Below are 18,755 nucleotides of genomic sequence, written 5' to 3'. Positions count from 1 at the left end.
TCACTCAAATCGGAGTTCTGTAGCCCGAGATATCACGATTTTACTAAACTAGTGCGTTGTTATCACAATTGCACTAGGTAATCAATTACCATACAGAGGGTAATCGATTATTCTTCATGGTAATCGATTACCACTATAAGGTAATCGATTACCACCTATGCAGAAACACAAAAATGCAGATTTTTTTGCATATTTCGAGTTCCAATGGCCTTTCAAGGTTCCAAACTTCGATTTACCCGCAAACAGAAGTTCAATCTACCATATTACATTTAAATTAACAACCTTTAACTTGAATCATCAAAGTTTCCCTTTTTCACTTTACAAAATAAGCCATTTTTATGAAAATACAAGGGAAAGGATGTATGGTTACCTTGAAGCTCTTGAAATAGAAGAAAGAGGGGGCCTTGGAGACTTTAATGCTACCCTAAACCACTGACTTGGTGTAGCACGAAATTGGAGCATATAAGGTGGTTGTTTTCTTCACAAAGATTGATTCTTGAAGCTTGAAAGTAGGTGGAAATGGCTCCAACAACACACACTCAAGTGGACAACCCCTAACTCTATGCAAACAGAAACTCAAACCCTCAAGAAATGATTTTTCTTCCTCTCAAAGCTTGTTCACAAGCATCAATGGTGTTTTGGTGAAGAAAGTAAGAAGAAAAGTGGTAACTTGGTGGTTTTCTCGAAGAGAGAGTAATGGTGTTGATGTAGAAAGCTTTGGGCAGCCATGAAGGGGGTGAAAGGATCTACGTTGGTTTCAGAATTAACCTAGGGTTTAGTGCCACTTGACTATTTATATTGTGCACCCACTTAAACTAACAATATTAGTTTAATTAGTTTCGATCTTCGTTTAACTCTAAAATTTTATATTCTTAACCTAGACATTTTTCTAGGAGTTATCATATTTTTATTATAATTTTCTAACACACTGCACCTATACGCGTTTTATATAGTGAAATAGTTGATATTAGTTCTGACGTCACTGCTTATTATTTTTATACCAAATTCGATAATCTTAACGTAGATATTTTTCTAGGAATATTAATATTTTTATTACTATTTTTCCAGTTACTTCGCCGGTGTCCATTTATACCGCGAAATACCCGGTGTTTACACTTCCTTTCAGCCAAGTGGCTTAATATTAATGATTATAATCTTTCTATAATTATGCAGAGTCAATTATAGAATTACTTCTAAACTCATAATTAAATTATTTAAATTTTTAATTTAGCGGTGCAGGTCCTAACAACACACACATCAAGAGTTGTTATATAAGTGTGGAACATGATCATACATATGCTAGATGTCACTAAAAAGCATTTAGAAGTCATTAAATTCATTAAAATTCGAAAAGACATCTGAAACTAAGTTTCTGATATGAAATAATCGATTACCTAAGTGAACTAATCGATTACTTGTGTTCTTTGAAGAACTAATCGATTACCTGAAGTCTTTGAATAAATAATTAATTAGTCCATAAAAAGTAATCGATTACTCCTTGTCTTAAATGACTTAAAGTTTAAATAATTTGAATTTTTAGATGTTCAATGGCTATAAACGGCTAGTAACTAGATAGGTTACCTATATAAACATATTCTAAGGGTTTATGAATAAGAATTAACAAAGGAAAACACCATAATACATAAAAATCAAATTGAACCCTCATTTGGCCTACTTTTGCATATCTTTGAGAAAAAGTTCAATTACTCTCTCGTTTCTTAATCTTTTTCTGATCTTTTTGAGAATTCTGAATGTGGGGACGCTACCCTACATCTGCTTGAACGAATTTGGGCTGTAATCTTTTGCGATACAAGTAGAGTGATCCTAAGGGACTTAAGTTGAGTGTGATCATGGTTTGATCATAGACTTGTGAAATTCCTCTTGTAAATTGGTTATTCTGGCACCGGTTAGAAGCTAGAATATAATGAAATAGATCGACTTCAGTCTGGATGTAGCTCTCAAGTGGTTAGAGAGTGAACCAAGATATATCCCGATATGATTCTTCCTTACCTTATCTATTTGATTTCAATGCTTATAACTTTTTTCTAGATTGTACATGTTGTATTTAATCTATTTAAGGTCTGGGAATCATTAGTTTTCTGTTTGATTTCGTTCTTGAATATTTTTCTGAAAAGAGTATTGCATTACATTGATTTTGATCACTTTTCCCTTCTAATTTTTGATTCCGCTGTTAATCCTCTTAATTACATGTTATATAATATGTTTTGATTTTGTTTTGTGTTGGGAAAAGGATTATACTCTTTGAATTTCATTTTTGATTGAAGTTGAAACAAAAAGGTTGTGTTTTTCATTATTTCTTGAAGAAGAAGTAACACACAATTCACCTATCTTCTTGTGTGATTGTTTAGCCATCTTTTCCTTTCAAGGCTTGCAGTGGACAAGTCACTTGTAAAAACTAAAATTGTTATTTGGGCCTTCAGTGCAATTACTAGAGCCTCGGTGGGAGGGTTAATAATTTTGCCAAAGTTGAATGTAATTAACCATTGTTTAATTTTAAAATTATCCTTAATAGCCAAATATTGACGACGTTGGGTCATACAACACTTTACTAAAAATTTGAAATTATCGAGGTTTAATCTAGTGAAATTCGGTTATGCTTATCTGGTGGGGCTTCAGCCATAACCATTTCACTAATAAACCATTTCACCCATTCAATATTTTCAATGAGAATTTTCATAAGATTTGTCGAATGTAAAATTCATTGTTTAGTTTTAAAATTTGTATTTAATAACTTAGTATTGTTGAGCGATGGCCTGTACAATACTTTATTAAAATTTTTGAAATTGTTAAGGCTCGATAAAATTCAAACATGCTTATTCGGTGGTACTTCACATGATTATTTCATTAATAGGCCCACAATGCGTCTGAAGGTTAAATTAATTTCTTAATTTAAATCTCCTCCCATAATTATTTAGGTCCAATCTAATAAAATCCAACCATGTTTATCCGGTGGGGCTTCACATGATTATTTTATTAATTATTCTATAGTACGCCTAGAGGTTAAATTGATTTCTTTATTCAAATCTCATCCCATTCAACATAAGCAATTTTCTAATTTCCTAGAACTGTGCAATTGAGAGTAACATTTGTTTGATTTCAAAAACTATGTAACCAAGTACGCTGATAAACGTGTATCGCCGAGGTGATTAGAATTTCGAAAATATTAAGGTCCTAAAATTCGGTCTTGATAAGCAGTGTGTGCTCCACCCAATCATGATACATAATTATGGTATGCAGCGTGTGTTTAACACATGATAATTTTAGAAGACCCACAAATTTACTCACAAAAATTTAAATAATTCTCTAAGGAAATATTCTCAATTCTTTATCTAGATTTATATCATCCTAAATAATTGAATAAATTATTAATCTAGATTTTAGGAATCATAATAATTTTCATTTATTAGAATAATTTGAAATCAAAATAGTTGCCATAACGACCATTAATCAATAAATTCGTTATGCATACATTTCAAAAATTAGAGATAATGTCATAATGACCATTAATCTATGCTATTAAATGTAACAACCGTTACATTTAAATTTTGAAATATAAATTAATTGCCATAATAACTATTAATCTAGTCGTTCAAACATAATAGTCATCATGCTCTTGTAATTAACAAGTTATGCAATAATATGACACCACCTATTTTACATGGCATATTATCATATCGAGCATATTATCAAAACATATAATTCATCCATTAATAAAAATAAAGCAATTATGAAATAGACTTTAATCATGGCTCCCTAGAGAAAAATAAAATAAAATTACAAAATATAACAAAAAAACTCTTAGCCCATCTCCTTCTTCCTTTTAGTCCATAGGGATCTGGTTTAAGCCCTTTTATGGTATAACCATGGACCCAAAGGCCTAAAATATCAAACTTTGGCAAAAAAAAACCCTAAGTCAACTTTTAGGAACATTAGTCGTCCCACGTCCATTGCGCCTTCATTCGAAATCGTCTCAGCACAAAACTCTAGGGTCAAGACCGCCTTGAAGAGACAAAGACACAGCCACCAGAACCAGCCCAATTGGACTTACATACGCCCTCACATGCCTTATCTTTGCCGGAGCCTGGCGGCACGTTCGGCCTCCTCTCGGCCGGATCCGAATGTCTTCTTTCTTGATTTTCTGTTCTCTATCACACCATGGGGTTGGTTTCTCAGTTAGTCATCGGATGACCGCGGACACACCCAAAACAGTGACGAACGTCCTTCTTATTGTCTCTTTTTAATTATCTTTCAAAATGATATTACAAGATTTCTAATAAAAATACAAATTTGAAATAAAAACTCATTGAAGAAACCTAATCAAATGTGATTAGCCTCCTTGTTACAACTCAAGAAAATACAATGAAATCTCTACCATAGATTAAAGTCAAAACAGTATAAAAGCATCGATTTTTAAAGAAACAAAAAATAAAATATACTTATGCCAAATATATAATAACAAATACAAAATCCTAGGTGCCATATTTTACGAACCTAACTAATTACATGAAACAAAAAAAAATATCAAAACTAGATTCACACAAAACGCACAATTCGATACCAATTGTGGGCGTAATTGGATTTGCAGAAGTGTTAAGACCATTTGTGGTTTGGAATGTACCAAATCATCATGGTTTTGGATTCATAGAAGGTTACCTCTTGTAGCGCAGATCTAAGAAGATTCTCCTTGTGCATGTGTGCCTTCTCCATCTGGCTTGGTCAGTGTCCCAACATGAACAATCTCTTCGTTGAAACTAGCTTATGGTAGACCTTCCAGACTATTCTCAAGAGGTGACCGGGGCTGGTGTGTGGGCACTCTCTCACTATCAGAAATGATCTTACCTTAGCCAAAATCGCAGCAAAGCACTCGAGGCTGATGGCTAAAGTGAGAATATAAATGGGTACAAAAAAACCCTAGCCCTAGGCTACTTTGATTTCTTGGTCTCTTCTCATACACTGAGCTCAATTGGGCTTTAAGTGAAAGAATATAAACCCAATAAGAACATGTTTTGATATGCATTTTCACGACACAAGTTTCTAAAGCTTGTGCTTAACTTGATCGTGAATTAAAGCTACAAGAACCTGGATAATTGAATAATACAGTAGTAGTATATTGTGCATGTGACATTGGCACTTGAAGAATGACTTTATCAACAAATGAGCACACGAAGAGGGGAATTTCATATGCAATAAGCCATCAATTCCAATGTAATATTGTCGTCCCCATCTTGATTGTAGTAACTACTTTAAGGGTTACAATGTTGATTATCCTCAATTATTATGTCCAAAATGAGTCATTAATTATATACTGATTCTTGAGATAAACTTCATGCTTATGATTAACCCAAAGCGTATAGACTAATATAGTTCAAAAAATTTCATAATGTAAACAACAGTGTTGCTTAACTAGCAAATAATGAAAACAAACTAATCATTCCCTCAACACTGAAAAATTAAGAAGTAAATCTTTAATTTCATTATTAGCCATATCCAAGGCTATCCATACAAGTGGGGTACGTGGTTGGTGTGCCAACTACATGGATTATTTTGAAAAACAATTATTATATTGTGACAATTGCTTCACAAAGAAACTTCAAATATAGTTTTGACAACAAATTCACTTGGATTATATATAAGGTCATTTGGTTTATTCCAAGGATCAAATTAGTTCAATGAAAAAAGAATAATAAGGAATGAAATAATGATACCAAACTATTTGACTCTTATTTTTTGATAACAAAATTATGTAAATAGTGATCATGGAGGCATATATCAAAATAGTTTTAAGTGTACTTTCTTGAAATTGTCTTGAGTAGGAATTTAGATCCCATTAACATAACAGTTAAAAACATTATTGTAAAACAAAACAAAATACTAAGGGTTCGTTTTTTCTAACGTTACTTTAGATAACTTTATCTAATGTTCGTTGAAACGACGTCGTTTTGGGACGGAAATCATGGTGTATTTGTAATTTTAATTTATTTCAGGGTTATAATAGTATTTATTATTCTAATTTTTTAATTTTTCAACATCAAAACGATGTCGTTTTGGTGAACATTAGACAGAATTGTTTAGAGTAACATTAAATACTTTTTTCCCAAATACTAAATGATAGAATAGGAGTAAATTGTTCAATGGTGAACTGCAGGCACGAAGGTGTCCAATTTGATGAGGTAGGATAATGACTCATTCTGGTAAAACTGGCCTAGCAGACAAGCTAACACATTTGACCAACAAAATAAAAAATAAAAAATATGGAGCTTGGGATACACCACCTCAAAAGCTAGCTCAAAGAGTGAGAGTGCCCAAGGCCTTATAAACTCCACATTAGTTGCACATATAACCAATGTGGGACTATATATCTCAACACGTTTCGTCACACAAGAACCCATTGGGCTTGAAGAGTGGACAATGCAACAAGCCCAGCCTACCTGTGCTAAGAAACGCCACAAGAGAAAGTGGGAGGCGGCGAGGCTCTGATACCATGTAAAGAACTTTGGGATACACCACCCTAAAAGCTAGCTCAAAGGGTGGGAGTGTCCAAGGCCTTATAAACTCCACATTAATTGCATATACAACCAATGTGGGACTATATATCTCAAGAACTTGATTGACCCATTAATTATCTTACCTTTCTTGTTCCCAATCCATGTTACCTAGCCAATGATTAGTTTAATTTTATTTTATTTTTTAAAAGAAAAGAAAAAATAATGCAGACTAAAAAGAATGTCTTCATTTAGAAACAACACCGAGTGTATCCAAAAAAAAATTAAATGTATCCAAAAAAAAAGAAACAACACCGTGTTTAAACAACATTTAGAAATAATTTTTTTTTTCTATTCTCTTATTTCACATCAACAACCAAGGCCTAGTAACTCCTCTCTCGGGACATTTTCTAAAATGGAAAAGAATAAAAATAATTTATGAAAGGGTTCGTTTTTTCTGCAGTTATTGCAGATAAGTTATATGCAGTACACCCAATACGACGTCTTTCTGGAACGAAAATCATAGTATTTTTGTAATTTTAATTTAGAGTAAACACCCTTTTTAGTCCCTGACAATATCTACGAAGTCCTTATCAGTCCATAGCAATAAAAAAGGACCAAATTGGTCCCTGAAAGTATAAGAAAAGGGCCACTCTACATATTTGGGAGTTGACATAAGGACTAACATGACTCTTTTTTTGTAATTTCAGGGACCAATTTGGTCCTTTTTTATTGCCAGGGACTAAAAGGACTTCGTAGATATTGACAGGGACTAAAAAGGGTATTTACTCTTTAATTTATTTCAGAATTATAATAGTCTTTATATTTATAATTTTTTAAGATTTCAATACCAAAACGATATCGTTTTGGAAATAAATGCAGATAACTTATCTGCAGTAACTGCAGAAATATTTTTCCCTTTATCAAAATATATATTTAAAATATTCAATATATATATATATATATATATATATATATATATATATATATATATATATATATATATATATATATATATAAAAATGTTTGGCCAAATGAACGTAGTTAAACGGAGACAATGAACCAATAAGATTTTCTATGTGTATACAATTGTTTAATTGAGATTATATGACATTATACAAATAATTCATATAATAAAAAGGGAAAGTTATATTTATAATCTATTTACATTTACAACTTCTCACAACTATATCTTAACCGTTGATTTCTGCTAATTAACGATTATTATTTTCGCAAATCAAACTCATTAATTAATTATTAATTTGTAATAAATGATAATCATTGATTGACAGAAATCAATAGTTAAGATATAGTTGTAAGAGGTTGTAAACGAAAATTGGTTGTATTATAACTTCCCTCTAATAAAAATACCAACCATAAAAAAATATGAAGAATTTTTTTCCTCAAAATTTAGTTTTGATTATTTTATAAAAGGGAAAATACTTTCTTATGTTGATGGAGAAAGCATTTCTCATGTCTCTCATACATCGGTATGTGTGCATTGTTTTTTATTTTTATTTTAATTTCTTATTGGTGGGACCTACCTTAAAGTGTAGGAGAATTTCTTTTCTCATGTGAAAGGAGAAAAACAAAGCCTTTTATAAAATAAACAAAGTGATTCAACAAGTTCATGATTGATTTGGCCAACCTTATAATTAGGGGGGTTAACGGTCGAGTTGGGCCGGACTTTGGTCTTAAGATGTTAAGTTTGTGTCTAAATATATCAGTCTAGCCTAGCCTATTACTTGTTATGAATATACCTATCGGAATGTGGTCTGACTTATTTACAAAGAATAAAAGCCTTATTTAACCTGTTGGCCTGTTAAAAAAAAATAAGACAACAAAAATTTATTCAAATAGAATATACGATCAACAATATTAATAATTTCACAAAGATTCATAAATTCAATATATATCAAACAGTATAATATAAAATAAAATCATTCAAAAAATCTGTTTAACTAATAAAATGGGATGAAATAGGTTGAGGAGAGAGAAGGGGATATTATGCGTAATATAAAAAATAAAATAAAAGTAAAACTTAGTATACTAGGCTAGTCTGATAAGATCATGATTTTGATTTTGACTTTCAGAGAGATCATAATTTTGACTAACCGGATCTATTTTGAATTTCAGAAGTACTACACGTCGACATTTTTTTCCTAAGAAATTAAAATGGCCCCATAATTTTTGTTAAGGATACAAAAAAATACTTTACTGTTATTTTAAGCGTTCATAATATTGAATATTTATTAGGTCGAACTAATAGTAATCCCAACAGCAAATTCAATTATAGGACACCATAAGGAATTAAGCGATTGTTTTATACTCAAAAATTATAACATCATTTAGCTGAGCAAAACGAGATAGTTTGACCAAATTCAAGTAATAAAACGCATGTTTAAATTTAAATTAGGCTGTTTCAAACTCTCTCTTTTTTTTTTGAAATACAGGCTGTTTCAAACTCTTCTTCAGAAACATAATTTTATTTTAATATTTTAATATTTGATTATTACGACTTCAAATTATTGTAGTTTCTAAACCCCCATTTTTCTAGAAGTGATAAAATAAAAATTTTACATTGAGACATTGAGTTAAGCATTTCATGATAAAATTTATTCTATCAAAATTAATTTTAAATAAATAATATATTAACATAAATAATTTCTCTTTTAATTCAATTTTAATGAAAACTAATCTTATAATTAAAATCAAAATCAAAATCAAAATCTTAAGTTTACAAACACTCGCTCAACACACACAGATGAATTAAGCTGGACTAACTCCATTCATATAAATCTGGAAAGAATCTCCTCATGCTACTTGTTAATTTTTTTATTTTATAGATTTTAACAAATTCAAATAAGAGTTCACCTATTTAGTGCTTATTAATTTCCAAATGACATAACATTTTTATTTTGAATTACTTTTGAATAATGTAGTTTATATTAATAATTTCATAGTCAGTTACTGAACTTTTCCGTTTCAATTATATATCCCAAAACATTTTTATTTAAAAAAAATAGAATATTTTTACACTGGTATAAAAAATCTTACATTAAATTTTGATCATTGATTTGCTTGCATTTAATGGTTTAAATATTTAATAAATTAGAATCGTCAAATATAAATAAAATCAATGATCAATATTTAAAGTATAACTTACACCGGTGTAAAATGATTCAGATAAAAAATAGATAAAGTCCAACACAATTAGTAAATGGATGGATCTAACAAGAGTTTGATATCTGGCCACGTGTATAAAAAATCAAAATCCACTTCAGTAATCTCTACGTTGACAAAGGATTAATCTTTGCTTCTAGGCGGTGGGATAGCTCAAGAAAATTAAAAAAATAAAAATCAAACATTCTTATTTGATAAACAAAAGGCATTCTGCCATTCTCATCCCACTCAGGTTCACGCGCTGCCAACTGCATCCAGTAACGGGTCACGTGTCCTCACAGAGTAGCGAGTTTCAAAGTTTCAAACACGAAGCGAGTAGAGAGAGAAATATCGCGAGGTAAGTGACGCATAGAAGAGTGTCTGTATTATTGGATTCCGTTCCCTCCCTCGCTCTATTGTTAGTTCAAATTTCAAAATCGATTCCGCACTCGCACCTCACTCTTCACTTCACACACACACTCACTCTCTCTCTCTCTCTCTCACGCACAGTTTTCATTATAATAATCAAAAAAAAAAAAAAAGGAACGTTACTTACCTGACCTGGGTCCTCTTCGATGATATGCTCTGGTTAGGTTTGATATTGAGGTTCGTGTTCCGATCCTTCTCCCGAGCCATAATGGGTTGCTTCTTCGCCTGCTTCAGGGTTCGCGACAAGCGCCACCTCCCCACCACCACTACAGTGCCTTCTTCTCTTTCCAACAAACGCAACGTAACAAACAATCGTAACTGTTTTTTTTTTTTTCCTGTTATTTTGTTTGTTATGGAGGAATAGTGGAACTGGTCACTGAATTGAGCTGATTTTATGAGAGTTGTGTATGGTTTTAATTTTATTTGTGATGTGAGGGTTGTGATTTTTTTGCTGTGTGTAAACCAGGATGTTGCTGTCTCTCGAAATCGTTTGTCTACTTTGTTTCAATCTGAAGGTATATTTTAATGATCAGTGTTATTGTGATGTTAATGTTAGAATTGTGGCATTCTGTTTTTGTCAACTAATTTTGTACTTTACATTTTGAAAAGAGAGAGAAGACCCTGCGCGCGATGGTGGGAAGAATTTTGGTGACAGAGAGCTTAAGAATGAGGTGATTTGTTGTTGGGATTTTCTGTTTTTCGTTTTGGGCATTTTATTCCTGTTATTAAACATCATGAAGGAATCCCCAGTTTTATTTTATTTTATTTTTCCTAAAAGTAATTTCTTTTTTTATGTGTACCATGGAATTATAAGAGAATATTCTCAAGACAATTTAGAGTGGCAAGAATTAGGACCTGAAAAGCTGGCTTTTTTCAATTCTGACCAATTGTCAAGTTATTGAGAGGAACTTAGATTCCAGAACACTAGGAATCATTTTATTTCAACTGGGTGGTCCTTTGTAACTTCTTTTCACTTTTTCCGTTGCTTTTGATACATCTTTTCAAGAGGCTTTTTATTGCATACCGAGATTCTCAATGCTACAGCTTTGAACTGGATGGAATCTATAATTTAATTTGAAGTGAGGTGTTAAAAGTCTTCTCAATTATGGTTACTGGAAACAGAATCAGCTCTAAGTTGTGTAATTACCTGAAATGCTTTTACTTAGTGTGTGGTTGAATTAGCTTATTTTAGAAAAATTCTCGCATTTTTTCTTCTTCTTTTTTTGCAATTTTCTGAAAGTGCTATTGAAAAAAAAAGGCAATCATATTCCCAGAATTAATTTTTGGAAAATATTGCCTTTTTTTCCCCCTTTTCAAAAGCTATCTCAAGAAGCTGCAATGTTTACATCTTTTTCCTTACAACCTCTTATAATCTTGGCACTGCATTGTATATTTCTGCCTCAAGATTCTTGCAGCAAGGTCACTTATAGATAATCTGACCTTATATAACAGCAGCATGTGTGGAAATGTTGGCCGCAAAATATTGAGTTCTATGTTGTTACAGTCTCACAGCATCTATTATTTTTATATATAAATTAGCACACTTGAAGTGTTGAACTTCTGGTCATTTCTAATTCTAGAAACTGAGATTTGTATCAAGTGCTTATACCTAAGATATACTGGATGAAAGGAACTACATTTTGGTCCAAACCTTGCTGCATTTTCGATTAAATAAATGAATTTTTTCAATGACAAATTAGTGGATATTGTTGGGTTTAAGTCTGTTGGCTCATTCTCTGGTGCATCCCTTTCATTATATTTGTCATGAAGGTAACAATTTTTCCGTGATGATGATCATATCATATTATCATTGTGTGAGTTCCATGATGTATTCCTGATATGTCATGTATGAACCATATTTCTACTACATCATATTGTTGCTAGCATATGCTGTTTCAGGCACAGAAACCTTTGTAAACTGAGCAACTAGATCGTCTAAGATGGACGATGCCTTGCTGCTGGAAGAAAAAGAGTTTTAGAATTTTTATGTAATTTTGCTTTTGAATTCGTACAAATGAGCAAACTATGTTTTCTATATTATATACAATTTCTCAAAAATACTTTTAAAGTTTGAACTAATTTTTGTATTTGGTTTAATTTGTTGATTCTCAATTTACATGATTATATAAACTCTTTCTGCAGGCCAAGTTTCTTAAAGCTTCTGGTACAATATCAAGAACTGCTGCTGAAATTCGGAAAGCGTCTGAGAAACTGAAAGTCTCACCTTCTTGGGATAAAGATTCTGATCCTTCAAGGTTTCGTTCTTCGCTTCCCAATACATCTGCCGAGAAAGTTCAGCTAAATGTTCAACCATTCAACCCCCTAACTCCTGTAAAATATTGCGAAGAATGGGGGAAAGTAACTGATTCTTTAGAGCACACACCAAGCAGGTTTTTCATCTTTTTGTACTGAATCTTTTTTCTGCTGATATTGAATAATAATATATGGGGAGCAAGCAAATTTTTAGTCAATTTCAAAGGAGGCCGATATTCCATTATTTACCCATAGCACAATGGAAGGCCACCTTATTAGGAACTGCTGCAGCTTATTTCTATTAAAGAATCTAGGGAAAATTGTTCCTCTTTATAAAAGGTCTCTCTCGAAAAATGGGGAAGTTGATTCTCAATTTTTTTCCCCTTTTGGGCATGTGTTGTATGGGATTTTCACGGAATGTACACTAGTATTTTGGTCAGACATGGTTCATTTTTAAAAATTATATAGAATCTTGTCAGAAGTTAATTTCTTTTCATTTGCAGCTGTATCTCCAATGCACAAAATATCCAATGCGACGCTCTTGACTCTACGGAAGGAAGTAGGACAGCAAGCCTTCATACTTCAGATAGGACTGAAAAGAGTACAGCTTCTGTTTCACCCTGGCCATCAACCACATACACTAAGACAAGGAACAAGTCTGTACGTTTTGAATGTGACACTGATTTATCATCGTGTGACTCTTCTGATTATGGTGGATGGCATAGGAAGAAAACAGACTCAACAAATAATGAGGGTGCATATAAACCATCACCTTATCCTACTCCAATGAAGTTATCTGATGAAATGCAAACTCCTGGAACTGTTCGCCCTGCCACACTGGAAAACTTACCAAAGGGTAAGTCTCGAGTTCAGTCTCAGTTTGGATATTCAGTTTACAAAGTCGAGGATGTCTCTCAGACCAAGATTCCCGCGGAAGAGGATATTGAAGCTGAGCGAGATTCAAGGAAGCTGAGTGAATCAGTTGAGCAGTCTCAAAATTCTACTTCTACACCAGAAAAAGGGTTAAAGAAAATGTCCTATGAAAATGAATCTAAGGTGGAAGAAAGCTTATCTTCTTGGTTGAAGCCTGCATCTGTCATTCTGGAGGAGAGAAACAAGAGAATGGAGATTGCTTATACTCAGATCCGCAAAACTCCTGCCGACAGGCCTATCATTGGGATGGTTGCTGCACACTGGAATGAAGATGAGGATTCTCACGTTCCACCTCCTAAATGGTGGGATGGCAATGGCATACCAAATTCAACCACTAAGTACAAGGAAGTATGACATGTAATCATTATTTGCTATGTGAAAGAGTTTAAATTCTAGATACTGCACCTGATTATTGTTGAATGTTTTCAGGATCAAAAAGTGAACTGGCATGCAACGCCATTCGAAGAGAGGTTGGAGAAGGCATTATCTGAGGAAAGTTTCACCTCTCAAAGGTATGCCTATTTAAGCATAACCTTTTGCTTGAACTCTATTCACCTATAAAAAAGAAAAAAAAAGAAGAAAAAGGAATGGGATAAAATAAGTCAGTTTTAGCTTATGCATTTTTTGCTCAAATACTTTGTGGTCCCTTTCTATATGTCATTGAGTTTACCGAGTTTAACATGAGATTGTGAGGATAAAAAATGATGACTAATGGTCACGGAATACCCATTTGTATGATCATTTTATCGCTTTTACCGTTTTGACAAAACCGCTTGTTATTTCCATTTTACATAGATGATTATATTGTCCTTCCAATTTGTTATTTGATTCACAGGAAGGATGTATGTGGAAAACCAATTGCTTATGAGAGTGAAGAAAGTGATACTGCACTATCTCAGCTGCAATCTTCGACTCATCCCCAGTCTGTGGTGTCATTCTAATATCTGTCTGTAGTTGTTGTCCATCTCACTGCTCTATGTCTGGTATGAGAGATATTTGGCATTTATGCAAACTAAGTCTGAATCCACTTCGTTCAACATGCAGATTGGTTGGAACGGGCAGTTGATTATCCAAATTTTGTGATAATATAGAACTATCAAGCCGGTTACCACACCGCTTGCGTTGTACATAAGTGATGAGAATTATTGCGTTAAATATTGGGGTTTGGTAATGATTGTTTTTTATTGGTTAAAAATTGTAGTTGTTCAATGTTGAGATTAAGAGGCAGTTGATTTCGTTTTGGAACTTGTGGAACTTGAATACATAAACTTCGCTTTTGTTGGTTTCCCCCACAAATATTGTATCAAATAGTATGTATATTAGATAATATAAGGGAGAATTAATGAAAGGATAACTTTTTTTTTTTTTTGGTAATAATGAAAGGATAACTTTAGTATGGAATTCAACTGAAAGGGTTATAGGAATTACGGGAGGGCTTTCAACCCGAAGCTGCTTTTTTAACTGAGTTGGTTCGGTTGAATCAAATTGTTTTTATTTTTTATTTTTATTTTATTTTATTTTTTTAAAGGTTACACTTACAGGAATTGCATAAAGCAACTCACACTAACACACATCCTATTACACACATCCACTTCATTAGGATAGCTCTAGTGGATTAAATTGTTTTATTTTATTATAATTAGTTTTATTTTATTTTTTGAATTGGTACAAAATCTATTTGGAACTTAGTCGTGGTTCAAAATTAGTTTATAATTTATGATTGATTTCAATTATAAATCATTTTACAACAAGTTCGGGTATGCAAAACAGTTTTGAATTGGTTTTCTAAAATAGTTATTTTATTCTGTTCAATTTTAAAATTTGTTTCTAAACTAGTTCGATTCTCCAAATTAGTTTAGAAAAATATAATTCAATTCCATTCATTGGATTATTTTGCACAGTCCAAATGGTTACTGATGTTACATTATCTTTAATTTTGTTTTGTCAAAGAAATATTTTGTTAAATAAAAAAATTATTTTGACATGTTTGATATAAATTTTTGGTCATCAAGCGAGATGTATATTCTTATTTAATTAGTAGGTTATTTATAAACACTATTGCAAGTTATCACACAAATTTATAACATGTTTAACTTCAAAATCTGAAAATTTTTATTTTCCAAAACTTTATAGAAAGGGAAAAAAAGAGTACACAAAATTAATTTCTTAATTTGGATATTAGATTTTGTTTTCTTTTAGCAGTTTTTTTTTTTTTTTTTTTTTAGATATATACATAAATTTTGCAGTTCAACCTGGATGTGGTGAAAGGTGGTGAAAGGCCAAGAGTCTTCCTCTTCAAGGATGGAACTGTTAACCTGGGTTTCAAACAGTAACTTTGAATTGGTGCGACTGCCATCCATTGGGTTTTGCTTTAACAAGTTTTACATAAGGATGTGAGATTTTAATACGATTGTTATAATTGAGTGTATAGTTGTTAAAATCTTGATTTATCATTACGATTTTATATTTTTATGATTTTTTTTATCAAAATGATTTTATCAATATTTTAAATACTTTTATGTTTATGATTTTTTACAATTATTTACATTACGATTTTACGTTTTATGATTTTTTAGTTCTTTTTCGATTTTACTTAAAATCTCGATTTTAATAACTTTGATTGGATGGGACTGCCGATCCGGATCAACATTTTTTGATATTGGTATTAAAATTTTAATTTAAAATTTAAAACTTTTTATATTAATTATACATATTTTTTATGTAATTTTTTTCTATTTTAATTTATGTTTTTTATATATATTTTTAATTGGTTATACATGTATATTTAAAATTTTTATGTTAAAATTTTAATTTATTTTTAGCAAAGTATAAATTATGCCATTTCTTATTTTTCTTTTAAATTAGAAATTTTAAATAATTTTTATCGACTATAAATTTATTTTTATAATTTTAAATATTTTATTTTTTAATCTATAATTTTATATTAAATTCAAATTTATTATATATATTTTTTTTCACTGCATAAATATTAAATGCTGAACTTTTTTTCCACATATCAAGTTCTCATAATTTTTCATTTAATTTATTTCCAAATTTTGAATTTATTTTACAATATAAATAATTTTGTTATTTTACAAATTTTATTAATGTTTTTGTTTTTTATGCAGCATTAATAGTGCTAACAATTATCCATGCAAAAAATAGTCAGATGTACAACAAAAGAAAAGTGAAGGTCTTTTTACTCATAATATACAACAAAAGAAAAGTAGTGGGACATTAAATAAGTTGTCTGCTAGACAAAATTTTCTAAAAGTTTTCCCATCATTACAAAGTTAAAAATTCAAATCCAAAATTCAAATTTAAACATAAATTCAAAATTTAGAAGAGTTGAAATCCAAAATTTGAAATCAATTTAGAATTCGAATTTCAAAAGAGTGAGCAATTCCAATGCAGAAAGCATTTAAAAGAGCTGAGTAATTCCAATGTACAAATCAGTGGGACATTGAATGAGTTGTCTGTCTGCCACCATAAATGATTAACATAATTTTTCATTGATTTTTTATTTCGATTTTTAAAAGAAATTATTATTTATTTAATTTTTTATTTCCAAATTCTTTCTCACCATTACAATTTGAAATTTAAAATTGAAATCCAAAATTTGAAATCAATTTAGAATTCGAATTTCAAAAGAGTGAGCAATTCCAATGTAGAAAGCATTTAAAAGAGCTGAGTAATTTCAATGTACAAATAAGTGAGACATTGAATGAGTTGCCTGCCACTATAAATGACTAACTTAGTTTTCTATTGATTTTTTATTTCGATTTTTAAAAGAAATTATTATTTATTTAATTTTTTATTTCCAAATCCTTCCCAACATTACAATTTGAAATTTAAAATTGAAATCTAAAATTTGAAATCAATTCAGCATTCGAATTTCAAAAAAGTGATGAAATACACAGAAGAATTAACATTAAAAATCTTGTTCCTCTATAATTTAAACTTTCAAGGAATGAGAAGAAAATCGAAATGAAGAGTAAATGCGCATTTCCCCTTTTATTTCATTTGATAGCGACTATCTCCTAATAACTTTTGGGAAGAACACTATCTTAGTGTGTGTGTGCATATATATATATATATATATATATATATATATATATATATATTCTATTAATTAATACGATAAATATTATTATTAATAAGTCAAGTTAGGCTATATACGTATACATTTGGTCTTAGCCAATTTCTCTATCGCTTTTTTATTTTTCGTATCCTCTTCAAATTTTGAGCGAAATATTTTGAATTATCTCTTCGGCTTTTGCACAATAATCCCCTATTTCTATTTTCATATTAATTGTTATCTTTTCATTGATTTCTTCATACATTCATTAACATCATTTCCTAGGCTATGCGTGGATCATTGTAAAAGGATGCAATTATTACAATATGCATACTTCCTTCCATGTGTTGTTTAGTGCGTGTGCTTATAATAAATAGATTATATTTTCCATAGAAATAATGGTATCGTAATCTTCACGGAATTATTACATTATCTTTTATTTTTATTTTGTAGAAAAATTAAAAGATGGCCTTTCAATTTACGATTGAGAAAATAGTAGGAGTTACTAATGCAAGTTGATCATGAAAACGGTATACTTCAACAAATCTATGATTTATTACTGATATCATTATATTTTATGAGAATCTAAATAGTTTTTAAGTAAATTATGCATTTTATTAATTTTTAGTCTAAATATTTATAGGCTTTAATGTGTCTAAAGTGAATGTAGATAAGTTATATACATTCGCTCCCAAAACGACGTCGTTTTGAGTTGAAAAATTAAAAAAAGTATAATGAAAAAGACTATTATAACCCTAAAATAAATTACAATTACAAAAATACTTTAATTTTTGCCTCAAAACAACGTCGTTTTGGACTCACTGTAGATAAGTTATCTACATTGACTGTAGAAAAAGCAAACCCATATTTATATGTGCTAATAGAGGGAAATTTTTAAAAGTAGAGAAATTATCCCATGATTATTTATTGAAGTTTCAATTCAAGGTGACCTTCTTTTTCATCAAGCAAATGTCAAATCAGCTATGATCAAATAAAAGTGTTGCCAAGTTGGCTTTAATTATTATTATTTTTTATTTTTTATGTTTGAATACTTTTACACTTCACTGTTATTTTTTTCCCATTTTGCGTGGTTTAAATCACCATAAATATCAAGTACAAATATTTAATGGCAAATATCTTTTTGCGATGCAGGAGCTCGATGGTCATTCATTTTTATAGTGATTAAATTTTAATAATTTATTTTTTACAGAATCATAGATATAAATTTTTAATTTTTTTATCAAAATTTAAATTTTAAATTCTTTTATATTAATTATACATATTTTTTTAAAGTAAGTTTTTTCTCTTTTAATTTAAAATTTTATATTTTTTAAATTGGTTATACATATAAATTAAAAACGTTTATATTACTTTTTAAATTGGTTATACATATAAAT

At 30.5% G+C, this 18,755-nt stretch overlaps 1 protein-coding gene across 1 annotated transcript; it reads left to right on the top strand.

Annotated features, from left to right (window-relative positions):
• The first annotated feature begins 10,271 nt into the window (after window positions 1–10,271).
• On the top strand, window positions 10,272–14,439 carry LOC133294937 (protein JASON-like). The gene is made up of 7 exons (XM_061493706.1): window positions 10,272–10,395; window positions 10,561–10,609; window positions 10,704–10,765; window positions 12,237–12,484; window positions 12,851–13,628; window positions 13,710–13,792; window positions 14,116–14,439. The coding sequence occupies exons 1-7, from the start codon at window positions 10,303–10,305 to the stop codon at window positions 14,219–14,221; spliced, it is 1,419 nt and encodes a 472-aa protein (XP_061349690.1). The 5' UTR covers window positions 10,272–10,302; the 3' UTR covers window positions 14,222–14,439.
• The last annotated feature ends 4,316 nt before the right edge of the window (window positions 14,440–18,755 follow it).

Source organism: Gastrolobium bilobum, unplaced genomic scaffold (genome assembly GCF_033153095.1).
Source record: "Gastrolobium bilobum isolate Gb01-03AN ecotype WA unplaced genomic scaffold, APGP_CSIRO_Gbil_v1 utg30710, whole genome shotgun sequence".
NCBI lineage: Eukaryota > Viridiplantae > Streptophyta > Magnoliopsida > Fabales > Fabaceae > Gastrolobium > Gastrolobium bilobum.
This window is presented reverse-complemented; position numbering and strand designations above follow the sequence as displayed.

Bases quoted from the DNA above. Each gene is read 5' to 3' on its own strand.
- LOC133294937 (XM_061493706.1), top strand. From the start codon at position 10,303: ATGGGTTGCTTCTTCGCCTGCTTCAGGGTTCGCGACAAGCGCCACCTC. The intron at 10,610-10,703 runs GTATATTTTAAT...CATTTTGAAAAG, and splicing joins TACTTTGTTTCAATCTGAAG to AGAGAGAAGACCCTGCGCGC. The intron at 12,485-12,850 runs GTTTTTCATCTT...TTTCATTTGCAG, and splicing joins TTAGAGCACACACCAAGCAG to CTGTATCTCCAATGCACAAA.